Source organism: Rutidosis leptorrhynchoides, chromosome 11 (genome assembly GCF_046630445.1).
Source record: "Rutidosis leptorrhynchoides isolate AG116_Rl617_1_P2 chromosome 11, CSIRO_AGI_Rlap_v1, whole genome shotgun sequence".
In the NCBI taxonomy this organism is placed as follows: Eukaryota; Viridiplantae; Streptophyta; class Magnoliopsida; order Asterales; family Asteraceae; genus Rutidosis; species Rutidosis leptorrhynchoides.
In genome coordinates this window covers 22,515,001-22,542,500 of record NC_092343.1, presented here as the reverse complement: position 1 = coordinate 22,542,500, position 27,500 = coordinate 22,515,001, and the positions used below count along the sequence as shown (strand labels likewise).

The 27,500-nt window shown below is 33.8% G+C and overlaps 4 protein-coding genes across 5 annotated transcripts in view; all 4 read right to left on the bottom strand.

Annotated features, from left to right (window-relative positions):
- LOC139876610 (receptor-like protein kinase FERONIA) overlaps positions 1-1,926 on the bottom strand; it is a 4,689-nt gene extending 2,763 nt beyond the window's left edge. Inside the window, exons 1-2 of the mRNA XM_071863954.1 lie at positions 1,674-1,926; positions 1-839 (exon numbers count right to left, since the gene is read on the bottom strand). The exon at positions 1-839 is cut by the window's left edge and continues 103 nt beyond it. Coding sequence (XP_071720055.1) covers positions 1-839; positions 1,674-1,748 — 914 coding nt within the window. The 5' untranslated portion in view covers positions 1,749-1,926. The remainder of the gene's footprint in view (positions 840-1,673) is intronic.
- The window catches only part of LOC139876609 (uncharacterized), a 320,113-nt gene extending 316,902 nt beyond the window's left edge, over positions 1-3,211 (bottom strand). For both annotated transcript variants that reach the window (XM_071863951.1, XM_071863952.1), the window contains exon 1: positions 2,616-3,211. In XM_071863951.1, coding sequence (XP_071720052.1) covers positions 2,616-3,137 — 522 coding nt within the window. In that variant the 5' untranslated portion in view covers positions 3,138-3,211. The remainder of the gene's footprint in view (positions 1-2,615) is intronic.
- Positions 3,212-5,531: 2,320 nt separating this feature from the next.
- On the bottom strand, positions 5,532-22,609 carry LOC139874367 (receptor-like protein kinase FERONIA). Its single transcript, XM_071861809.1, has 4 exons — positions 22,366-22,609; positions 7,740-8,673; positions 6,448-7,461; positions 5,532-5,966 (listed from the first exon to the last, which is right to left on the bottom strand). Exons 2-4 carry the CDS (start codon positions 7,992-7,994, stop codon positions 5,532-5,534), a joined length of 1,704 nt encoding a protein of 567 aa, XP_071717910.1. The 5' UTR covers positions 7,995-8,673; positions 22,366-22,609.
- On the bottom strand, positions 16,860-18,346 carry LOC139874366 (protein ORANGE-GREEN, chloroplastic-like). The gene is made up of 7 exons (XM_071861808.1): positions 18,270-18,346; positions 18,045-18,159; positions 17,852-17,913; positions 17,514-17,641; positions 17,269-17,405; positions 17,008-17,070; positions 16,860-16,898 (listed from the first exon to the last, which is right to left on the bottom strand). Exons 1-7 carry the CDS (start codon positions 18,344-18,346, stop codon positions 16,860-16,862), a joined length of 621 nt encoding a protein of 206 aa, XP_071717909.1.
- Positions 22,610-27,500: the final 4,891 nt, after the last annotated feature.

Sequence of the window (27,500 nt, the reverse complement as noted above, 5' to 3'; positions counted from 1 at the left end):
TCAAGAGAATTTTCGTTGGGACCCCTAAACAAGGTAAAACTGTTTTCAAGACTTTCTTCCTTTATTACAGGGTCTATCATTTCCTTCAGTATTCCCTTACGGAAGCATCTTCTGGCCACAGATGCCATCCCTTCTTCCTCACTACTATAGTAATAATTTTCATCAAAGAATAACTTCCCAAATGCAATATCAAACAAAAGTGCTCCGAACTTATAAACATCTCTCTCTTTTTTAAGAAGACAGTAATTTCGATTTAGGGGAAGGAATGCAGAGTAGCTAAAATCAAAAATCTTGGCCCCAAAATTCTCATATACAATAATTGTAGTGCTCTTAATATCACAATGTGATATCATCTTTCCGTCTTCCTTCTCGTAATGTAGGTACTTCAATCCATACGCAACATCAATGCATATTCTCAAACGTTTTGACCATGTAAGCATAGTATAATTCTCTTTGAATTGCAAATATTGACGAAGTGTTTCATGAATTGGAATATCAAAAACGAGGATCATCTCGAGATCTTCATCACAAAATCCAACAAGAGTGACTATGTTAGGATGCTTACAAGTTGTAAGCTTTTTAATTTCATTAAAAAGTAACTCTTTTCCAAGTTTGTATTCTCCATGGAGGCGTTTAATGAGTACATTGGAGCGTTTCTTGGGTAGTTCACTTCTATTCTTCTCTTTTACGGAGCCAAACTTTTCTTGATCAAAATGCTCAAGTTCTGCTCTGTAATAGTAACAATTTATGCCATCCCTAACGCGGTATTTCGTAGAAAAGTTATCGGTGGCCAACAATATGTCATTGAGTTGAATACAAAGGTGGTCAAAGAGATTTGCCTGCAACATTGTGATAAATGGAAATTACTCTTTGAACTTATACTTTGCTAGAAGGATATAAACAAAACTGAAAAGAACCCTATACTATTTTATTTTGGTGATTCCTCTCGAGCTATATACCGAGAGTGCCCGGATATAGAAGTCAATTAACTGAAATAATATATAGTATTAAAGGCATTGTAGGGATCCAAGATAGCCCAGTGCTTGGGGCCCCGAGTTCCTTGCAAGAGATCTCAGGTTCGAATCCTTTCTAGGACGAATATTTTGTGGTGGTCAAGGACTGGTTGGAAACAGCCAGAGATTAATCCTGCATACATCAGAGTATGGGGTCGGATTACTTGCCTCCCAGGTAGCCCGAAAATGGAAAACCTTCTTCTACCTTTGTAGGGATCCAAATTGAAATTTAAATGAACATTATGTTTAATTTATTAAAATGAGAATAAATGATCGTGTTTTATTCTAATTAAAAAAATTTAATTATCGCTTGAGAAAACTAGATGATTTAGCGCAAAATGGTTCATAACGTGAACGTTTCAAAGGTTCTGAATGAAGTTGGTGTTGAATGACAATAACCTCTTTGATTATCATTTTGAACGAGCAATGTGAATGACATGCAATTATTTTATTAAACTTTTATATGAATAAAAAATATAATATAATTGTTTAATAAGTGTTCTGGTGTTGAATATAATATAATTGAATGATTCAACCTAACTTTTGTACTTGATCAAGTAGCGTATACATATTCGGATTACAAACTTGTTCAGGTTATTAATTTTGGCATACTAAATAGAAAAGGAAAGAAAAAAAACAAAAGTAGAAGAAGAGTGTTACCGAATTATCATGTGTCAATTCAGATCCATCCACACCTTGGTCGGAATGTTCTTGGCATTGTGTTTGCTCCTCCATTAAGCAATAACATGAATAAATAAATATTAGTGAGAAAAACTCGTATCAAATGGTGTGTGTGTGTTTTTTTTCTTCATTTTGCTACAGTATTTGAAACTTCTGATGTCTTTCTTTAACGACAATTTTCAAGATGTTTTATAAGCAATATATACGTTAACCTGTAGATTAGATTGTACGTTTTCTATATGGTTCCATCATAACTCTGATAAATTCAATATAGAGTACATCTATCTATGCATGTAATATAATACTTTTTGCATAGGTTTGGTGGATCTGTGACTATCAAATATAAAGGTGGAAAACTCATTTGAGTCACTTATAAATGTGCTTTATTATTGGATTTTAATTTTAATCATACAACACACAACAACAATAACAAAACCCAATCTCACATGTGTGGAGTATGTGGGAGGTGGGACGTAGACAATCCTTCCTCTATCCTAGAATAAAGAGAAGTCGTTTCTCCACCCCGAGTGAAACACTCCAAGAGTAGAGAAATTCCTTCCTCTCTACGGATAGAGGACCTCCGGCAAAAAAGTTGGAGAGAAAAAAAAGAAGGAAAAGAAGGAAAAAAAAAAAATAATAATAATTTTAATAGGAGTATTCCAGATCAATAATTAAACTAACTTATAACTAATACGAGTCATGGTTGATTTTCTATACGCATACTTAGTTATAAGTTTACAAGTTTTTATATACTACTATGATACACTGATACATATACTGAGTTTGTGATTTATGTATTAATTTCAATATAATATTATCAAGATTCTACCAATTCCTAATACGATAATGAATTACAGTAGTATATTACCCATCCATAAAATGAAGACAAAAAGGAATAATTCTTATAGTATATTGACTTACTTGAAACGATAATGCTTTCTCAAGCTCTTTGACAACAACTTCCATTGTTGGACGTTTGTTTTGATATTCATCCACACACCGATATGCAATATGTGCAAATGTGACTATAGAATCTATTTGGGGATCCTGAGCTATACCTAAATCACTTGCTTCCTTAGTTATTGAAGGATCTATTATTCCCATTAGTGTTCTCTTAAGGAAGCAGCTGCGTGCTACATCTACAATCCCACCTTCACTCTCCTTTGTGTACATTTCATCGCCGGCCAACCTTCCACTAAAAATTTCAAACAAAATTACTCCCAAACTATATACATCTGATTCTCTTGCTAACTTACCAGTTTTCTGATATTCTGGATCAATGTAAAATTCACAGCCACAAAATGAATTCATTTGAAGAGAATCTTGGTCAAAAGGAAGGAACACCGACAGCCCAAAGTCAACAATCTTTGCCCCCAAATTCTCATCTAACGCAATTGAGGATGTAGAGAGATCACGGATTATCACCGACTTTTGGTCTTCCATCTCACGGTGTAGGTACTTTAATCCATATGCAACATCAAGGCATATTTTCAAACGTTTTTCCCAACTAAGAAGAGACATGTGTTGGGAAATTACGGCATCACTAATTCCCACCACCCAGCCCAACAATAATAGTAAAGAAATAAGAACAATACACAACACAAGATTTAACGTGGAAACTCCAAAACAGGAGAAAAACCACCGGCCCCCAAAGAGAGAAATACACTATATCACAAATTGTTACAATGATATAGACGACTCTCTTAAGCCAACTACACTCTTCAAAATATTTAACTAATACAACTCTCAAACAAGGGTAAGAAAGAAAGAAATAATCAAATACTTAAAGTGTATTGATTGGTGCAATTTAGAATGAAGACTTAGCCCCTCTTATATAACCAAGTCACTCACCCCTCACATCTTCCTCCCACCAATGTGGGATAAACATATCTTCTACTAGCCAAAATAAACCAACAAATCTCCACCTTTTGGATAGAAGAAGATAACCATGCTTCCACATTGCAAGGATAACCGATGTAGACGCTTTCTCGACGACAACTTCAAGATTCTCATCTTCATGCCGTTGACATTATCTCCCAAGAGACAAAACTTGCATCTTCATCGAACATTGTCTAAACCGACAATCATTGTCATCACAGACAATCATAACTCTTAACAAGAATTATCATACTCCACCATTAAGAGTATAGCACTTAGAATATCACATTCCAAGCATTTCACCTCGGCACATGTTGTTGAACAACCAGCTGAAACTTTATGGTGCAACTTCCTTGTTTGGCTTTCCCGAAAGTCCCATCAGCTACAACATCAGTTTCCACCACACAGCCTGCATCAATGCCAAACCAATGCCCATGTGTAATTGTGGAACCGCTAACGAACATCCCTTTCCACGGTGGCGCGGACACACCGTGAGGATGACGTGACTTCAGAGGAATTCGTCACTCTCCGTAACAACGGAGACAATGTTAGCGTCTTTGGAGCCATTTGCCGGATTAGCTCAACCGGGACAATTAACCCTTACATGTCCAGTCTTCCCGCACTTCCAGCATGTCAGATTCTTTCTAGAGTTTCTCTTCTGCCTATCCGAACACAACACTATCGTATCTCCTGATGACGAGACCCCGTTACCTTCCAGTCTTTTCTCCTCGGATAGGAGCTTGCTAGTAACGTCTTCAAACTTCAGAGTTTTCTTCCCATACATCAAAATAGGTTTCATGTGTTCATAAGACGATGATAAAGATAATATCAACCTCAAAGCTTTATCTTCATCATCCGTTTTAACTCCAATAGCCTCCAGTTCTGAAACAATACCGTTAAGAATACTTAGATGATCTGAAATCTTTGAACCCCCATCCATACGCAGAGTATGAAATTGTTCTTTAAGACACAACCGATTTGAGATGCCCTTGCCCTGGTACAACTGCTCTAGTTTAACCCAAAGCTCCTTTGCCGTTGATAACCCGTGCACATTTGCAAGCACGTTCTTTGCAAGACACAAACGAATCGCACTTGCTGCCCTCAAATCCATATCATCCCATTCTTCTTCATCGAACTTACTGCTAGAATCACTGCCAGGAACAAGGGTGGGTTTACCCTTCAAAGCCTTGTGTAAACCGGACTGAATCAACACATCCTTGACTTGAACCTGCCATAAGCCAAAATTGATCATCCCATTAAATTTCTCTACATCAAACCTCATTGGACTGAACTTCGACATCGTATCCGTATCCTATAGACAACAACTTTCTCTGATTTTGCTCACGTTTCGAATAGCCAAAAGATGTAGCAGGTAGCCAGGACCCTTTAAATCGGAAATCCACAACTAGGCCACTAACAAATTCAACTATTACTACGAATCAGAAAAAATATTGTCTAACCAGATACCCTATACGATCAATAGAACTCGTTTCTGATGTGGACGATCCACTCATGTGGCAACCACAGAGCATACTCCGACTCCTATAACCGAGACCCCCGTCAAACCTGACGCTCTGATACCAGTTGTTGGGAAATTACGGCCTCAATAATTCCCACCACCCAGCCCAACAATAATAGTAAAGAAATAAGAATAATACACAACACAAGATTTAACGTGGAAACTCCAAAACAGGAGAAAAACCACCGGCCCCCAAAGAGAGAAATACACTATATCACAAATTGTTACAATGATATAGACGACTCTCTTAAGCCAACTACACTCTTCAAAATATTTAACTAATACAACTCTCAAACAAGGGTAAGAAAGAAAGAAATAATCAAATACTTAAAGTGTATTGATTGGTGCAATTTGGAATGAAGACTTAGCCCCTCTTATATAACCAAGTAACTCACCCCTAACATCTTCCTCCCACCAATGTGGGATAAACATATCTTCTACTAGCCAAAATAAACCAACAACATGTCCTTGTCGTTGTCGTTTAGCAAATACTCAAAAAGGTATCCATTAGAAGCATCCTCAACGACAAGGATCTTCTCGGGATCTTCACAACAAAATCCAAGCAGAGTGACTATGTTGGGATGCTTACAAGTTGCAAGAATATCCATGTCAATACCGAATAATACTTCTCCTCTTATGTCTTCTCTAGGGCGTAGGCGTTTAATAGTGACAGGGATCCATCTGTTCCATTCACTTTCATTCCTCTCTTCTACATAGTCAGAATCCTTTTTATTCGGGAATGCAACTTCTGCTCTATACACGTCATAGAACACGCCACTTAGATAGGGGTTTGTCCGAGAAAAGAAAGGAGGAAAATCTGCGAGACTAAGCCTTCTCTGACTGAGTTCAGATGTCAACAATTCTAAGCTGGGTCTCTGCAACAAGGAGGGAAAAATAAAAGGCTGTTACTTAAATTGAAATGAAATTGTAGTTTAGACTGTTTTTACTCATTTTACGATTACCTAAGGGCCCTTGATCTTCAAGTCTTGGTGGGACATTATTATGTATATATTGGTGTAAAAATCGTGTAGAGTGTGTGTTGATAATAATACCACCACCACCGCCGCCGCCACAACCACCACCACCGCCACCACCACCAGCAGTAGGAGTAGTAGTAATAGAAGGCGGTTACTTGAAAAGAAATAGCAGTTTATACTCTTTTCACAGTTACGAGCAATAAAAATAACCAAACCCACCCCATGACCTGTTTAGCCCATTTGACAACCACTTCTGAACACATCTAAGTCAACCGCATATCTTGACAATTCGTTAACATGATAAACTAAAATATTGAGAAAAATCAATTAAGAGGCAAAATGTGATAGCAAAAGAAATGGAGAAATAGGAGGCTCTTACATAAAACCCTTTTATATCCTGCAGCTGATGCTCCAACGCTTCCTCAAGTTGATTGACAATAAGCTTCATATCTGGACGTCGCTCTTGAATTTCATCCACACACCGATATGCAATATCTACAAATGTATTTATAGAATATTTGTTTGCTTCCTTAATTATAGGATCTATTATTTCCATGAGTGTTCCCTTAAGGTAGCGTCTTCGTGCCACATCTACCAGCCCACTTTTACTCTCCATCTTGTACATTTGATCGGAGGCAAACCTTCCACATAAAATTTCAAACAAAACTACTCCCAAATTATATACATCTGATTCTCTTGTTAACTTACCCGTCCTATAATATTCTGGATCACTGTAAGATGGATGGCCCTTAGTCGAATTCAAATTAAGAAACTTTTGGTTTGGAGAAAGGAACATCGAGAGCCCAAATTCAACAAACTTTGCCCCCAAATTCTCATCTAAAGCAATTGAGCCAGTCCAAAAACTACGAATTATCACCGACTTTTGGTCTTCCATCTCACGGTGTAGGTACTTTAATCCACATGCAACATCAAGGCATATTTTCAAACGTTTTTCCCAAGTAAGAATTGACATGTCTTTGTGTTTGATGTTTACAAAATACTCCATAAGGTATCCATTAGAAGCACCCTCAACGACAAGGATCTTCTCGGGATCTTCATCACAAAATCCAAGTAGACTGCCTATGTTGCGATGCTTACAAGTTGTAAGCATTTCAATCTCTGTACCGAATACTTCTCTTGCTTTGTCGTTTCTAAGGTGTAGGCGTTTAATAAAGATATTGTAGCGTATCTTGTGACCTTCAGTTTTATTCTTCTCTTCTATAGAAGCAGAATTCTTTGTGTCCCAGTCTTCATATTCTACTTTATATACGTCATAGAACATAGTTTTTATATAGAAGTATGTCTGAGAAAAGTTGTATGTTGCAAAACTTATATCCGCGAGGCTAATCTTCATGTGACTAAGTTGAGATGTCAAGCGTTCCAAGTTGGGTCTCTGCAACAAGGAGGGGAGAAAAATAAAAGGCTGTTACTTGAAAAGAAACTGTAGTTTAAACTCTTTTTACTATTTTTACAGTTATGAGTAATAAAGTTAACCTAACCTAACCCACCCCATGAACTGTTTAACCCATTTGACCACCACTTTTGAACACTTCTAAGTCAACCGCATATCTTGACAATACGTTAAACATGATAAACTAAAATAATGGCACAAAGAATCAATTAACAGGCAAATGTGATAGCAAAAGAAACAGAAAAAAAGGTGGCTCTTACATAAAGACTTTGATACTGTAGTTGTTGCTCCAACGCTTTCTCAAGTTCATTGACAATAGAGTTCATATCTGGGCATGGTGCTCGCTCATCGTTTGTGCAATCATATGCTGCTCTCATGAAAGTAAAGAGTGATCTCTTGCACATTTCATTATTAAGGAAAGGTTGGGTCATATTAAGAACATCGTTTTCATAATTAAATCTGGCCAGTGGAGCTAGAAACCTATCAAATTCATCCCGAATAAATGCTTTCCTCATGTATAATATTTCCCATAAAACCACACCAAATGAGTAGATATCCGACTTGTAGTCACACCTTCATTCTTTTCTATTGTTGGGTCCACATACCCTTTTGTACCAATAGCTTTCGTGATGAGAACCTGATCCATCTCATGCACTGAACGGTGGATGGAATAATCAAAGCCAGATAACTTTGGCTCAAACTTGTTATTTAATAAGATTGTAGAGCTATTAATGTTACGATGTATCACAGAGTAACTACGTCCATCCTCATAATGGATGTAACTTAATGCACGCGCAACACCAATACATATCTTTAGTTTTTGAACCCATGTCAAGGTTGGCTTGCTTAGGTGTATGTGAAGACTTCCCTTGACCTCATACTTGTTTATAATCACCTTTTCACCCTTTTCATCACAAAATCCGAGAATAGAGACTGTATTTTCAATTTTCATGCTTGAGACTAGAAAGCACAGAAATTTCTGTCAAGAACTCGATTCCTCGCTTATGATTACTGTCTAATCTCCGTGCAGCAATTTTCACCAACTTTCCTGACCGCAAGAGCTTTCCTTTATACACCTTCCCCAACTCACCCTGGCCGATGACATTTTGCTCATCAAAATTGTTGGTGGCTTTTAGGACTTCCTCAAGCGGGATTTGTAAGTGACTAAACTTTGAGATTGTAGATTCCATGTTTCTGTTGATCAAATGAAATAAACGACTCAAACAGTGGATTACAAATGAATTTGAAGGTGAGAAATATGAAAAACAAAAAAATATGAATATTATATCATTCAAGGTATACATACATACATACATACATACATATATATATATATATATATATATATATATATATATATATATATATATATATATATATATATATATATATATAGAGAGAGAGAGAGAGAGAGAGAGAATGGGAAATATGTGGCTGCTGTACATTCAAATTGTGTATAGAACCAATACATCATTGGTTAAAAAAGAACCATCACATGATAGCCCAGTGGTTGAATCCCTGAGTTCCTTGCAAGAAGTCTCAGGATCTCCTGTCTATGACGAATATTTAGTGGTGAACATGGATGGATTGGAAACAAGCAGGGAGTAGGAAAACCTTCTACCTTCCTTCTTACCTTTTTATGTAATTGGTTATAAACAAGTCAAAAGCTCTTTTTCTAATGTTTTAAAAATTTATAATTATAGGAATTATGATTATGATATATCGGTTCAATATCCAACTTAGTATATAACAGCCTAATATTCACTTTATATATATATATATATATATATATATATATATATATATATATATATATATATATATATATATATATATATATATATATATATATATATATATATGGGCACGATCCGTGGCTAAGCTTAAAATGAGTACAAACTGGATAAGCAAATATGGACCACAAAATATCATAAAATTTCATTTTAGCTTAAAATGCATAGAAGGGTAAAAAGGTCATTTTAATAATTATAATTAATAAAAATTAATTATACAAAATTTAACAAATTATCAACCACCTTCATCACCGCCACTCACCACCATCCACCACCACCACCCACCACCACCACCACCAACCACCACCCACCACCACCCACCACCAACCACCACCTACCACCCACCACCACCACCCACCTCCACCAACCACCACCCACCACCTACCACCATCACCCACCACCACCAACCCCCACTAACCACCACCACCAACCGCCACCGCCACCGCCACCACCACCACAACCAACCGCCAATCGCCACTACCACCCACCACCACCACCACCCACCACCACCCACCACCACCAACCACCCACCACCACCTACCACCATCAACCACCACCACCACTAACCACCACCACTAACCACCCACCATCCACCACCAACCACCACCGCCACCACCAACCACCACCACCTACCACCATCAACCACCACCACCACTAACCACCACCAACCACCACTACCCACAACCACCACCAACCACCACTACCCACAACCACTACCCACAACCACCACCATCAACAATCACACCCACCACCACCACCACCACCAACCACCAACCATCACCAACAACCCCCACCAACCACCACCACCAACCACCACCACCAACCACCACCCACCACCACCACCACCACCCACCTTCACAAATCACCACCACCACCACCAATCACTACCACCCCCCACCACCAACAACCACCACCACCACCCACCACCAATCACCACCACTACCCACCACCCACCAGCACCACCACCAACCACCACCACCACCCACCACCACTACCAACCACCACCACCACCCACCACCACCAACAACCACCACCACCAACCACCACCACCACGCACACCCACCACCTCCACCAACCACCACCACCAACCACCACCAACCACCACCAACCATCCCCACCAACCCCCACCACCACCAACCACCCCCACCACCCACCACCACCACCTACCACCATCAACCACCACCAACCACCACCAACCACCCCCACCACCCACCACCACCACTACCCACAACCACCACCACCACCACCAACCACCACCACCCACCACCACCACCACCACCACCACCCACCACTACCAACCACCACCACCCACCACCACCACCAACCATCACCAACAACCCCCACCACCCACCACTACCACCACCACCCACCACCACCACCAACCACTACCACCCCCCACCACCAACAACCACCACCACCAACCACCACCCACCACCCACCACCACCACCACCACCGCCGCCACCCACCACCAACCACCACCATCAACCACCACCACCACCCACCAACACCCACCACCACCACCACCACTACCACCACCAACACCCACCACCACCAACCATCACCACCAACCCCCACCATGAAAGGACCCGTTCATATACATTATAAACGATTCACAATAGTTGATTACATTGCGAGGTATTTGACCTCTATATGATACATTTTACAAACATTACATTCGTTTTTAAAAGACAAACTTTCTTTACATCGAAAATTGACAGGCATGCATACCATTTCATAATATCCACTATCCAACTATAAATTGATTTAATAATAATCTTTGATGAACTCAATGACTCGAATGCAATGTTCTTCGAAATATGCTATGAAAGACTCCAAGTAATATCTTTAAAATGAGCAAATGCACAGCGGAAGATTTCTTTAACACCTGAGAATAAACATGCTTTAAAGTGTCAACCAAAAGGTTGGTGAGTTCATTAGTTTATCATAATCATTTATTTCCATCATTTTAATAGACCACAAGAATTTCATTTCCAGTTCTCATAAATATACGTTCCATGCATAGAGACAAAAATAATCATTCATATGGTGAACACCTGGTAACCGACATTAACTAGATACATATAAGAATATCCCCTATCATTCCGGGATCCTCCTTCGGACATGATATAAATTTCGAAGTACTAAAGCATCCGGTACTTTGGATGGGGTTTGTTAGGCCCAATAGATCTATCTTTAGGATTCGCGTCAATTAGGGTGTCTGTTCCCTAATTCTTAGATTACCAGACTTTAATAAAAAGGGGCATATTCGATTTCGATAATTCAACCATAGAATGTAGTTTCAATTACTTGTGTCTATTTCGTCAAACATTTTTAAAAGCGCATGTATTCTCAGTCCCAAAAATATAAAGGGTAAAAAGGCAAATGAAACTCACAATACTGTATTTCGTAGTGAAAATACATATGACGTCATTGAACAAGTGCAAGGTTGGCCTCGGATTCACGAACCTATATTAAGTATATATATTTATATGATGGTCAATATCTGTCTAGCAATTTAGGTCAAATTGTAGTGTATCACAATCCTAATGCTCGAGACTAACATGCAAAAGTCAACTTGATCCAAAATAATTTCCAAAATCTATACATGATTATTATATAACTTAAATATAGTCTTTTTATATATTTAAATATTTAGTAAATTTTATTAAAGTAAATAATATAAATCATTTGTTAATAAATAAAAATTATATTAAAGTTTATATATTATAAAAATATGCTTTTATGTCTTAAGTAATAAAATTTATAAAATTCACTTAATATCATAAAAATATAGTGGTATGTATTATTAATGTAATTATATTACGTGTGGTCAAAATATCTTTGTATCACATATCTATTTGATAAAATAATATTGATAATAATAATAATAAGTAAAAGTAGTATTATTTTGTAATAATAATAAGTATTATTATAATAATAACAATGTTTATATTTACTAATTATTATAATAAAATTGATAATTCTAATCATGATAATATTAGTAATAACAATACTTTTTAATATTAACTATATTAATAATAAGATAATAACTCTATTTTATCATAATAATACTAAAATGATAATAGTAATGATATTTCATGATATTTTAGTAAAAATGATAGTTTTAATATAAATGATATTTTTAGAAATAATAATAATGATAAAAATAATGAAATCGATATTTTTTCTCTTAAATCAATATCTTACAATATTTTAATTTCATCATGATACCCATACTCATTATTTCCTGATCGATTTGTTCAATAGCTTTTAGTTCTCTTTTATATCGCATTCATAATAATGATAATAATAGTAATCATAATAATTAGGTGTTACTAATATTAGTTTTAATTATAATAATATTAGTGATAATAAATATTATGATGATAATACTAATAACTATTTTAATGATGATAATAATAATAATACTAATTATAACTTTAACGATAATAACGATAGTAATAATAATAAAATAATAATTTTTAATGATAATACTTTTTATTGATAATGATAATAATAATAATAATAATAGTAATAATAATAATTAGATAAAAACTAGAACGACGATAATAACGACGATAATAATAATCATTTTTTAATAAAATACAAACTTCAATTGACTATAACTTCTAATCCGTTCATCAAAACCGTTCGATATCTAAATGAAAAGTTATTAACTTTTTGCTAGCTTTCCAACGACATGCATATCTTATACCTTATCTCAACCGCATATGTAACTAATTCAGGATTTAACATAACCTATCTAATGACAATATCAAAAGTACAAGCATGCATAATCCTATATACTCGAGCACTAGTCAGGGATACACTATTAATATATAAAAGTTAATTTATGAGTACTCACGTATCAATATTGAGATTCAATATTGCAGGAAAGGTACGTAAACGCGACGGAGATGATAAACACTAGGTTGACCTTTGACTCATGATCATAACCCCCAAGCAATACCCATAACCTCCATAGCTATAACCCATAATTTCCTTAGCTCTATCCCGCTCGAAAAACCCGTTTTGAAATAACTCGCTCATGACATCGTCGTAATATTTTATGTATAATAATACTAATAATAATAATAATAATACTAATAATAATAATAAATATAATTATAGAGAGAGTGTGAGAGATAGGTAGTTAGAAAACAATTATGATCGATCATATATATATATATAGGTATATAAATAATATAATAATATAATATAATATTAAAATAAATAAAAAACATGTTAAATAGTGAGCCGCCACAAAAATATATCGACACAACATTACGCGTTTCGCGTAGATAGGTACGCGATCCGCGTATGGTGTCTTCATGAAAGTTGTATATTTTTGAGTTACGGACGTCTGGACACCGGAATCACCCTTTTTCGAGTCAGTATGATTTAGTTATGATTTTTCTCGTGAAAGTGTGCATGCTTAGTGATTTCCATCATTTTAACTTGCGATCTTGAGATGAAACGTTATAGTCTTTTGGTGCCCATTAGAAATCTTTATTTTATCTTTATTTTTATTTTCATATCATTGAAAATCCATAAAAACATTTTATAATCAAATTCTATTATATCGAAAGAATAAAAATGTTTTCGTACGTTTGAAACTAAATCAAATAATACTATAAGGTTTAGTTTTTCCAATACTACTTATATTCAATAGCATTTTATTAAAAGGTTTAAATAATAGAAATTGTTATATCATAAAACATTTTCATTTCATAAAGTAAAATCATATATAAGTCATAATGGATTTCTAGTTTTTACTTACAGTTTATTCGTAAATCGCAGGGTTAAGTCCAATGGACAATTAAACGTATGAAATCGTTTTAAATCAACATATCCATTTGCTTACCTTGTCGACATCCATTTACATTTCATGTTCTTACTATTAATTTTATGAAAGTTAAATAATTAACTTATCAAGAGTCACGAGAAAGTTATTGTAAAGCATGCATTGAAAATTAAACAGGAATCTCTACTAACTTTTGTCTAGTTACCGTTAATTGACAATTTTGTTCTTACTTGTAAATCACTTTACCAATCATTTCGAATACCGTTAAAAAGGAAAGGTTTTCTAAATCAAAGTGGACCTTTCAACAGAGACTCATAATCATACAATGTATCTGATAAATAAATCATTTGATATTATCTTTTAATTCCGTTGAAAAATATCTTGAAATAATTACGTTCATGTAAAGTATTATTCATCTAATACCTTGTTAACGTTCTCAATTCATATAATAGATTTCGTAACTTATTTTCATATTAATCAAACCGTTTAATGTTTCATTAATATTTCTCAATTTAATAATCACACATATGTATATATTCATACATATCTATTTACACATAATTGTTTGTGAATAGTCGAGAGCAGTCGAAAGGTAAATGAATACATGAACATAGTTCAAAGTTTTTGAGATTTCAACATTACAGCCTTTGCTTATCGTGTCGGAAATATTAAATCATATGAAGATAAAGTTTAAATTTGGTTGGAAATTTCCGGGTTGTCACACACCAACCATCACCTCCAACCACCACCACCACCCCCACCACCAACCACCACCCACCACCACAAACTTCCATCACCACCACCCACCACCACAAACCACCACCACCACTCACTACCACCACCACCACCACCACAACCACAACCAACAACCACCACCACCTACCACCACCACCACCCACCACCACCCACCACCACCAACCACCAACCACCACCCACCACCAACCACCACCACTACTACCAACCACCACCACCACCACCCACCACCACCAACCACCACCACCAACTACCACCACCACCCATCACCTCCAACCACCACCGGCAACCACCACCATCACCAACCAGCACCATCAATCAACACCACCAACCATCGCCACCCACCACCACGACCACCGCCCACCACCACCAACCACCACTACCCACCACCAACCATCAACCCACGACCACCAACCACCACCACTACCCACCAACCACCACAACCAACGACCACCACCAACGACCACCACCAACCACCACCAACCACCCCAACCACCACCAACCATCAGAAAAAGATTTATCATTTATCGAAAAACATTTATCATTCATCAAAAAACAATTATAATCAGACAATTATCATTCATCGAAAAAAATTTATCATTCATCAAACATTTATCATTCATCGAAAAACGTTTATCATTCATCGGAAAATAATTATGATTCATTGAAAAATAATTATCATTCATCGTAAAACATTTAACATTCATCGGAAAACAATTATCATTCATCAAATAGTTATCATTTCATCAGAAAATTATCATTCATCAAACATTTATCATTCATTAGAAAAAATTATCATTCATCTAAATTATTTTTCGTCAAATAGTTATCATTTTTAAATATCGGTTATTATTCATAAGAAAACAATAATCATTCATCACAAAATGATTATCTTGTATTAAAATATTTTATATCATCAAACATTTTAATATAATTACAAAAGTAGTGGAATTTCAAATAGATGATATAATATGATTAATTTTATAAAAAAGAAGAAGGCATTCCGAGAATCGAACTCGGGACCTCTCGCACCGAAAGCAAGAATCATACCACTAGACCAAATGCCCAATTATCAAACAATTATCATTTATCTAATTGTTATCATTCATATAAAAAATACTTATCTTTTATCAGAAAACGTTTATCATTCATCATAATGTTATCATTCATCAAACACTTCACATTCATCAAACAGTATAATTCATCAAGCATTTATCATTCATCAAAATACCGATAATTGATAAAAATACCAAATGAATGATAAAAGTAGCTGATAAACGATGAATGATAAAAGAATGTGATGAATGATAAAAAGTACCCGATGAATGATAAAAATATCCGATAAATGATAAAAATACCAGTGAATGATAAAGATAGCTAATGAATGATAAGCGAAGAATGACAAAATAATGTGATGAATGATAAAAAAAGAAGATGAATGATAAAAAGGAGGTGATGAATGATAAAAAAGAAGATGATGAATGATAAAAATTAGGTGATGCATGATAAAAAAGGGGTCAATGATAAAAAAAAAAATTTAATAAAAGATAAAAAAGGATATAATGAATGATAAAAGATTTGCTAAAAAATGAGGTGAATAATGATAAAAAAAAACTAGATGAAAGACTTGGGTTCGACTTGGGTTATGTTTGTCTCCAACGGTGAACCGAGTATAGTTGGATGTCTCACATATTCTTACTATTTGAGAAGCAACAAAAAATCTAACATGACATATAATGGAGTCAAAAAAGACACTCAAGCGAAATGGGGCAAAAGCATCTTAATCTTGAATTAGGTTTAAAATAGATAATCAAATGTGTTAAAAGTGGATCAATCCAAAACTGGACACTTTCACTATTCACTTGCACCATTCTATTTAATCAAAAGGATCATCTTTTTTAACAAAGTTGCAGCTAAACGATTACAAAAAGCTAAAAACGAACGCCCCAAATCGGAGAACACGTGAGAAATAGTGCATAAACATGTTAATGATAAAGTGAAAAACAGAAGCAATAAAGAGAAAACTTACCTAGTTAATGACTGTTTTAACTCCAATAATATCAAGCCCCTGTAAAAACCATTAAAGAGGTTAATAATCAGTGTTGAAAGTTAACATTCGGTTACATCCATCCCACCATTTTTAAAACAAATACTAACTAAAAGAAACAGCAACTTACCCAAGTGGCAACATTAGTTGCGATCAAAAAATTAACTTCCTGCCTTCTAAAAAGTTCCAGGGCCTGTACAGACAAAGTTTTTAATGTCAGAAAACAACAGCTAAAAAAAATTCATAGTCTCTTTCTTTGATTAGTAAATTAGAGTAGGAAATTATAATTCGAAGCTTACATCTAAACGTTGGGCCTGGGTGAGATTTCCATGAAAAAATAATACCCGATGAATGATAAAAATACCCGATGAATGATAAAAAAAATACTTACTTTGCCTGCACTCGAGCAGTTGGAACATCTTTCGGTTTTGGGTGGTGACAGAGGTTGATTTCCACCGTTAGCCGATGCAACCGGGTCAATAAGAACAATTGACCCTGTGTTAGCACATCGAGCACATGCTAGATACCCTGCGTCAGACAAGATCATCAACAAATATAACATCTATTTTTCACTTTTCAACTTTAAATTACCCTCAAATAGAAATTTAACGACCCGGTCGATTTAAAAACGCTTACCTGTTCCTAAACAATACTTGCATCTTTTATGTTCCTGGTGTTTTACATTGTTTATTTCAACCACCATCAAGGCTGAAATCGCACCAACTACTCCCCCAGAGAAGGATGCAACTATGGGATCATCCTCACTAAAATTTTGCATTAAAAAAGATACGTTATTAAGCAAAATCAGAACTATATAGTGCATTATTTACAAATTCAACATTGGTTATGTGACATATGACAATATTCTAGCACTCAGCATAAACGATGTGTTAGCAATTTTGAAACAAAAGAAGTTGATCGACATATTATCAGGACTGCAACTAGCAACATGTAGATATGTAATTAGTAATTACCTTGCAGGTAAAAGGTTAGTCATAAAAAATTGAATTAAAAGGATACAAATTGAAGATTCAACCTTTTTAAACAATTTATAAATGTGTAACAAAAATTGAAAATACTAGTCTTTATAAGTAGGTGCACAAAGCAATTCAAAAACTTGCATATTATAACAAGTATACAAATTCTGAGAAACTTACTGAAACATACCTCTTCCATATGCAAAAATATTTTGTTCAGGCGACTGCGTATATTATCCTGTATTTTCTGTACATCCATTTTATCAAAATCCTGCACTGTTTCAGGTCCTTCAATTATACAGAACCTGTACACAATCAATTCATATCATATATCACCATATACTTATATCAATTTCATCTATTGATTTATAAACTAATGAATTATCAATTCAGAAGCATAATAACGGTCAATTACCCTGCAGCGTTTTTATCAGCTAAATCAGCATCAATAGAAAACATAGAAGCATCTGAATCAGATGAAGATGGTGACATCGCTCACCATCTGATGGTTGATCAGGACGCGCTCCAACATTAATGGTTCCTAAATGAAATTAAAATTAGGGTTTCTTCGTGTTCGTTCTCCAGTCAACGTCAGGTATCGATTTTGCGGAATTCACCGTCACCATTTCAACGGAGACATCTAACAGTGATTGTTTGATGATTTGCAGGTTGCGACGGAGTATAGAGGTGGAATTGATGTAGTCGATGAAGGTGACGATATAGACGATGGTTACCAGATGTGTTGTGCTCAAGAAATTAATGGGATATTGTTCCAGGAATTTTTAGTAAATGACGATTATGCCCCTCCGCGTTTTTCAGTGACTTTTATTAAAATAATGAAATGTGAGGCCCATATTCACTTATCCAGTTTGTACCCCATTTAGTGCTTATCACTCGATTGGTCCACTATATATATATATATATATATATATATATATATATATATATATATATATATATATATATATATATATATATATATATATATATATATATATATATATCCAGATCTCTGTTATATGAATTTTTATTACTATTAAGTTGTAACTTCGAGTTTTTTATTATTCCAGGCAGGCTTTAAGACCCATGAAAATTTGATTCTACCATTTTCATGGCGTCTTCATTTTTGTTTTTGTTTTTATTTTGTTTTTGTTTTGTTTTTGCTTTTGTTCTTATTATTCTTTAATTATTTCTATTTATTTTTAATTTATGTATTTTGGTCGGAGGTTACACGGAAGCAATTTCTCTACCCTGGAGTAGAGAGGGATGACTTTCTCTTCTTGTGGGGACTCGTTGGTAGAGAAACGACTTCTCTTCTATTCTAGGATAGAGGAATGCCCATACCTCACATATGCGGGATTGGGTATTGTTGTTCCTGTTGTTTGAGTTTTTTACGTGGGATGTCATAGTAGTCATGGGCTATACGAAACTGTTACATTTATATTAACCGGTGGCTGGAGTAGTTATTAGAGCATTCAGCATCCTAACAAAGGTCTTCAAAAGCGTTTTTAAAGGTAGAAGGTTTTCCCTGTTCGGGTTACCCGGGAGGGCGAGTAATCCGACCCCATACTCTGATATACGCAGCTCAGCAGGATTAATCCCTGGCTGTTTCCAACCCTTCCCTGACCACCACTAAATATTCGTCCTAGACTCCTAGACGGGATTCGAACGTGAGACCTTTTGCAAAGAACTCAGGGCCCTAATCACTGAGCTATCTAGTGATGGTTAAAAGCGTTTTTAAAGCTTTACTTATTCTGTTAGTTTTTAAGCTTTTGAGAAAGAGGTCAAATTTGAACTTTAACTTTCATTTTTATATTGTCGAACTTGCTATTGATATATGATCCTAGAAAATTTTGAATTGAAGCTGGGAGCATGCTACATGTGGGCTTTGAATCATAAAATTAAATATTAGATAAATCCGTGAGAATACTTCAACTGCAACTTGACTATTAAAAAAAAAGTACATACATATACATATTACGTAGGTTTTTGAGTAGGTTTTTTTTTTTTTTTTTTTTTTTTTTCATTGTGTTAGTTACTTTTATTATACAACTACATATATAACTATAATCAGATATTCAATAACCACACTATTTATACCCCTCTACATGGTTTATATGCCTTTGTATCTATGTATATGTTTTTAGGCTATATATATGTACCGATGTATATGTTTGTATCTATATATGTATCTATGTATCTAAGTGCATGTATTGGTGTATGTATGTTTGTCTGTCTTGTATCTGTACCTAGGTATATATATCTACGAATGTATCTATATGTATTTATGTTTAAGCACGAGTTTTTTTTTTCCATGCTTTCGTGTGGTATATATATATCGATGTGTGTGTCTGTGTGGGTGGGTGTGTATATATATATATATATATATATGTATATGTATATGTATATGTATATGTATATGTATATGTATATGTATATGTATATGTATATGTATATGTATATATTTTGTTTGTCTGTATGTCTACCTGAAATTAAATGGTTATGTGCACTATTTTATTCATGCTCTTTGCCCTACTGTTGTGCATTACTGCTATATGTGTCCCCTTTATGGTTACTGTGTATGGTTGCTTCTTGCTAGGCGCTCATTACTCGTACAGGTACGTATCATTTGCCCTCTCTATTTCGTTCTTATGAGCTCTTCGGGTCGGAGGTCCTTTGGGAAGCAATCTCTTTTGCGCTAGAGTAGAGGGAGGGACGACCTTATCTAGGCGCGGGTTCTATACCCGCGGGTGGAGTAGTGACTTCCTTCTAATCTAGGGTACGAGGAATGATTGTCTACACTCACCTCCCCCATACCCCACTTTCGTTGGATTGGGTATTGTTGTTGTTGTTGTTGTTGTTGTTGTTGTTGTTGTACAATAATACCTGATCTGATTTATGTAATAAATTAGTGTATATATAGATTTTTTTTACAGCGATTTTTGGGATCACCCGAGAGGGATTAAACTACCTGTTGCGATCATCTCCCGTTTCGACTATGCCGATTCAGCGATAAATACCCCTCCCCCATCGCTGACCGGGAAGAAACCTTGAACCGATACAAGGGCATGGCCAAGTAAAACTCCCCATCCCTTTACCCCCAACACGATGTGAGAAAGGTGGCCCGGGTGATTCTGAAAGGCCAGGATAGGATTGCATTAATTGTTGCCCTGGAGTGGAGTCGAACTCCTGACCTCAAGCGTGTTAGAGGGTAGGCCACCAGTGGCGACTTTAGGTGAAGAGGCACGGGGTCCAGTGACACCACTAGTTTTTCGAAATTTATCACAAAATTATTATTATTTTTTTATATAGGACACCACTAAATATAATAATGGAACCCCATAATTTTTTAGAGATTATAGTTTAATAGTTTGGACTACTAAAGTGTTTGAAGTTAGCCCATTTATGATTTTATAGTATGAGCCATTGAATAATTTAGATATAAAAATAAACATACTCGTGTCAAATTCCTATTCTGGATTTTTTTACTTCCTTCTACATCACATTTTCTTACGGTTCCATCTCCATTCCTTCATCCTAGGAATATCAATGAATCAGGTGAGGCCGTAAGGTCATATTCATATCCATAGAGTTTTTGTTTATCTATATTTAAGTTTAGTCCATCCATCTATATTCATATCTAGTGGATTAAGCAGGTTAATGGATATCCATTGGATATTTAAGAAATCTTATAATATTTTCAAATATATAATGAAAACATAAACGTAATATAACATGACGTAATTTTAATTCTTCCACCAGAATGTGTAATGTTTGTCTAAGAATGAACATAATTTGTTAAATTTCCTATCAAACATATATTATGACAATTATGTGTATTTTTATGTGTATATATATGTGTATATATATATATATATATATATATATATATATATATATATATATATATATATATATATATATATATATATATATATATATATATGTTTTATTGTGAGTACTCATAGTGAATTCATTATATGGTTGCAAGTAAGATGTATGTGTAATGTTAAATATATCTGTTATAGTTATTTTATATGAATCCCTAATTTCATTACTCATAACTACCTAACTATTGAACATGGGTTAAAATACTATTGTAAAATTGCTATTATATAGGCAATTGCTACTTTAAAATCTGATAATGTGAAATTGCTACTGTATATGCCAATTTATACTGAATATGAACAACCTTATATTTTACGAGTATTATTCAATTTTATGTTTGTGTTTTGGGCGCGACACGACCCGACCCTATTTGACCCGACACATTCAATAGTTTGTGCAAGAAAGTTATCGAATAAATTTTTGGGAGCCTATTGGGTTTTGATCCTAGAATCGCCACTGCAGGCCACTACCACTCATGTACAACTGCAATCCCAGTGTACATATATAGATGAGGACAAAGAACTAGGAAACAGAAAAGTACTAAGATTCATGGCAACCAGTGAAAAAAATTGCAAGATGGTTATTGTTTGATCTAGATTACAATAAAAGGGTGCTTTACATACCAGATATAGCAGAAATTAACAATCAACGAGGAAGACATCAACACCGAACCCCAAAATTAAACCTATTAGAACCCTCACTTGACCTGCGATTACTGGTTCCGGTTGCGATTTGTGTATTATTGCTGGGATTACTACCTTGAAGATGAGGAGGTTAAATTTATGTTAGGGTTCGCTTAAATCATAAGATGAGTCAACTTTAAAGATGAGTCAACTGCCTAAAAAGTCAAAAGAAAGGAAAGAAATTCTTTAGTTTCCATTGTTGTTTCCTGGATATTTACTTATTTTGCATTATTGTTTCCTAGATTTTTACTTACTTTTGCTTTATTGTTTCCCTATATGTTTAAGGTCGTGTAACTACTTAATTTTGCATTGTTGTTTCCCAAATCTATTATTATGTATTTAATTTGGAGATATCTTAAATTAACTGTACATTTTCATGGATAAGGACCATAATAATTCATAATATTTATTTTAAACCAAAATAATTCATAAATTTATAAAAAGATAAAGATAAAGTTCTTTATCCCCTTTACAAAAAGTAACTATATCTGTAAAAAGTAAGAGTTAAATTGTAAAGTAACAAAAATACAATGTAATAATGATATTCCTTAAACTGTGTTTTTATCCGGGAAAAATATATCCGGGACAAAGGGAGTACGATTTACGGTCTTGTGTTTTACTTACTTTTGCATTGTTGTTTCATAGATATTTACGGCATGTGAATACAAACTATACCAATTTTTTGAAATATAACCAAAATTAGGGGCGGGAGAGAACTAGAGAACTTCACAGACTGAATGCACATGCACCTAGCATATGCACATGTTCTTCAGTCTGCCCACATACTGGAAAAAAAAATTCTAAAAAAGATTTTTTTTAATTCATTGAACTCAATTTACCACAGATTAAACTGAGTTCAGTCTGTGAATAAAAATTATCTAGATGAATTTGACTTGTTTAAGAGACTCACTTGCGTTACAATACTGATCTAATTTTTTAAATAAAGCAACTTACGAGGTTGTAGACAATGAAATACACTTTGGGTCACTTTTGACCCATTCCAGTTTGTTAACTAGTTATTAAATTGATCCATTAGAGGTAAAGTGTACCGACCCATTGCGAGGCAGATGATATGAAATTGTCACTTTAAGACTTTTTGGACAGCATAAGTAAGAAATTGTCACTTTAAGACTTTTTGGACAGCATAAGTAATTTCTTATATTCTTGTACGTGACAAATATATTACACTTTAATTTTTAGTTACATATGGTAGATGCATCTCTAAATTCAAGCCTATGGCGAAAAGTAAAAAACGCATATCTGTTAGGATTCATCTCGTGAATCTATCTGCAAAATTTCATATTCTAACTTTTAGATTTGAGCTCGAATTTTTGAGTCAAAGATTGGGAAAAAAGTCAACAGTTTCTTCATAATTCAAATTTGAAATTATATGATGTTTCATGTCATAATGACAATTAATGAGCATTAGATGCAACATTTTAAGCAATTTTTGTGTTGATATCGTAATCTAAAACGCCTTGGATTGATGAATTGCATTTTTTAGTTCATCATCTAAGAACGTTCTCCATCCTGAGATTTTAATTTCGTGAAATCTTTTAGTAATGGTGATCGAAACATGTTTCTGCAATATTAGTGAGTGATTATGAACTAACTTAATCAATTGATTTGATTACAAATAAATTTCTACCCAAATCAAATCGAACGCATGACTACGTCGCGCTTTTCAGTTTCCTTTGAGTTATATCCTATCCAAAGTTCTCTCCTATCCATTCACTTTCACTATATATATAATTTACAGTTCATATTAGTATATAAATAGCGATAAAAAAATAACAAAAGTATAAGAATTATTTAAGAGCATGTGGTGTTGACAAAATTTAAAAATTCATTTGAGTTTAAGAGTCCGTGGTGTTGAAAAATATTAAAAATTCCTTTTGAGTTTAAGAGTCAGTGACGTTGACGAATTTAAAAAGTTCTTTTGAGTTTAAAAGCCCATGGCGTTCACAAATTTAAAGTGGTTTTGGGTGGTGTTAGTAAATTTTTAAAGTACATTAAACGTACATTAGTATAAGCTATATTATTTTAGAATTATATACTACGTAATATTTAGAGTACATTAAAAATTTGTCATGAAACGTACATTGTATAAGTTATATTATTTTAGAATCATTATATACAATTATTTTTTGAATAAAAGTGTTACCCGCGAGTTTAATTTTAGAAAAGTTGTTAGTTATTTCAGCAAAATAATGGTACTCGGGGAGTCGTCATGTATAGTTAATATATAGTATTATTTGCGTGTTTATAAATATTTTAAGGACTTAAACTATAAATTCAAATCACTTCCATATTTGTTGCTAAAAAGAAATGCTCCGTTGGTAGTGCATCGAAGCTTCGTTTTGAATACGATTTATTGCATTTTGTTCGTAAAATTATTTCGAATTGAACGGTGATGGCGATGGAACCTAACTCGCAGCGAATAGAAAGATAATTTCGTTAAAAAATTTTGGTGGATTTTGTATAAATATATTTAATACATTAAAATATATTTAATAAACTTGAAAGTTGCTAAAAATAAGTATTCCATATATAAATATATTTAATATAATTATTCTTTATAGGGAACTTTTAAAATTTAATAAGCTCGAAAGTTGCTAAATTTTTTATATATTACGGTATGATATTATTTAATATTATATATATATATATATATATATATATATATATATATATATATATATATATATATATATATTCTTAAATAACTTTTAACCAGAAGCAATAAAAACCTTTTGGTTTATATATATACTAGGTTTTTGAGCTCGTGCGTTGCAAGCGTGTGTAAAAAATCGTGCAAAAATGTAGTTTACAGTTTATATTGTCATGTAAATATCGATACTAAAAAAATAGAAAAGGTATAATAATTATTTAGGAGCCCGTGGTGTTGACAAATTTTAACAAATTTTTTTGAGTTTAAGAGTCTGTGGTGTTCTCAATTTTTTTTTAAAAAAAAACCTATGATTTAAGAGCCGGTGGTGTTGACGAATTTTAAAAGTTCTTTGAATTTAAGAATTCGTGGTGTTGACGAACCGTCAAAATTTATTAAGTTTATCGAACAATTTTTGTTGTGAGTTAAAGGATAGTCTTGGTATGATATAATTATGTTATATATACTATGCGTAAATTGAGCGTTAATACATACCTTTAGTTAGGAACTTATTATTATTAGATTCAGATTAATTATAAAAATGACACGTATAATTATTTAATTAAGTTTAATTGAAAAAAATGACGCGAAAATTATTGCATGTGATCTATAGTAACATGTATTGTTTACATACGATGGGAATCGAACTCATTAACCGTAAAGTTAATGAGATTCTTGATACCGTATATAATTACATGAATATTATTACGGGAAATCATACGGGAAATCATACATAAGTTAAAAAATTTAAAACTATGCATTATGGGGTAACAAATAAATATTGAAACATTAATGTACTACATTAATTAATTATACATTAAAAGAAAAGCCTAATTTAGTTATATTAAACACAAAATTTTTAATCTTGACCATTGAATTCAATTAATGACCAATCTTAACTCTAATATCTAAACCATAATACTTAAACCCTAATGTCTAAACCATCAAAATACGTTCGAAAAACACGATAATTCTTATATATTATTTCTTCGAGCGTTTTCTCGCCAAAATAAAAACATTTATCACAAAATGTCTTTTTTAAATGTTCATATTTTCATCCAATGTATAATGTTCGTGAACAATATTTTTTCAAAAAACGAAAAAAAAAAAATTGCTTCCCCCCGCTTCCCCCCAATTGGTTACTTCCATATTGATCCTACGCCTATATATATATATATATATATATATATATATATATATATATATATATATATATATATATATATATATATATATATATATATATATGTGTGTGTGTGTGTGTGTGTGTGTGTGTGTGTGTGTGTGTGTGTGTGTGTTAATCAAACAAAAAAATAGTAATTTGTCATGTAGTCAAAAAGATCAATTTATAAGTCCTACTAGGTGGCCATTTACAAGTTAGAGCAGGTGGCTGCTTTTTCATATAGTTATTGGATGATATTACTTTTAATACATTGTGCTAAGTACGAAAACACTAAAATGGTCTAAAATGAATTTATTTAACAAGTTTAATGCGGCTAAGTGACAAATAGCTATAAGTGAAGTGTACTGCCTTATTCTCATATTTAAAGAATTCTTTTTGTCTCTATAAGTTGATTAACAATCGTAATAAGTGGTATATTTGAGATAAATTCAGCCGTATAGGTAACAGTGGTCATAAAGTTATCTTTAAGTTAGATACAGATAGTATTTCATTCCTGGAGTTAATTATGTTTCTATTGCTGAGTTATATGTATATTATATTGTGCAAAATGTATATAAAAAGGTAGCTAATAGAAGATTTAAAATTTATCAACTCAACGATTACTTATTATGGCGGTTAACACCATTTGCCTTTGGAGCTTGGACAACAAACACCATTTCTATCTATTAAATACTACTATGTATTTTATTAATTTGTAATTTTTTGTTTTCTAAGTCATTAGGCCACTTGCAACCATCCGTGACCCACCTCCGCCACTGGCCGCCACCCTCTCATTGCCACCACCAGCAACCCGCCACACCATCCGCCAGTGACACCTGCAACGGCTCTAACGAGCATTTTGGTGGAGCCCACTTAATTTATTTTTTTTCTTCTTCTTCTTCTTCTTTATCCTTTTCTTCTTCTTCTTCTTTCTTTTCTTCTTCGTCTGTTTTTTGTTGTTGCAGGTAAGGTGAGGTGGGAAAAGAGTTTGTGGGTGGGAAAGATGAGTTTGTGGGAGTGGGGAAGTAGTTCGTAGGTTTTTATTATTTTAAACTATATAATTATATATTATATTATATATTATTATTTATTATGTATATATAAATGATGTATTTTATATTATATTCACATTTTACATTGCTTATTGTTTTGTATTTAATAAATAAATGTATGTATTATTCATTTAATATAATGTGCTTTTTATTTATAAATTTACTTATAAATAATGTAATGTTTTTATTTTAT

Excerpts from the sequence above, each read along its gene's own strand:
- LOC139874367 (XM_071861809.1), bottom strand. The coding sequence starts at position 7,994 with ATGAGGAAAGCATTTATTCGGGATGAATTTGATAGGTTTCTAGCTCCA. Across the intron at positions 7,462-7,739 it reads TACAGTATCAAAGTCTTTAT|AGACCCAACTTGGAACGCTT; the intron begins GTAAGAGCCACC and ends TCCTTGTTGCAG. Across the intron at positions 5,967-6,447 it reads AGGATATAAAAGGGTTTTAT|AGACCCAGCTTAGAATTGTT; the intron begins GTAAGAGCCTCC and ends TCCTTGTTGCAG.
- LOC139874366 (XM_071861808.1), bottom strand. The coding sequence starts at position 18,346 with ATGTCACCATCTTCATCTGATTCAGATGCTTCTATGTTTTCTATTGAT. Across the intron at positions 18,160-18,269 it reads GCTGATAAAAACGCTGCAGG|GTTCTGTATAATTGAAGGAC; the intron begins GTAATTGACCGT and ends GATTGTGTACAG. Across the intron at positions 16,899-17,007 it reads CAACTAATGTTGCCACTTGG|GGGCTTGATATTATTGGAGT; the intron begins GTAAGTTGCTGT and ends TGGTTTTTACAG.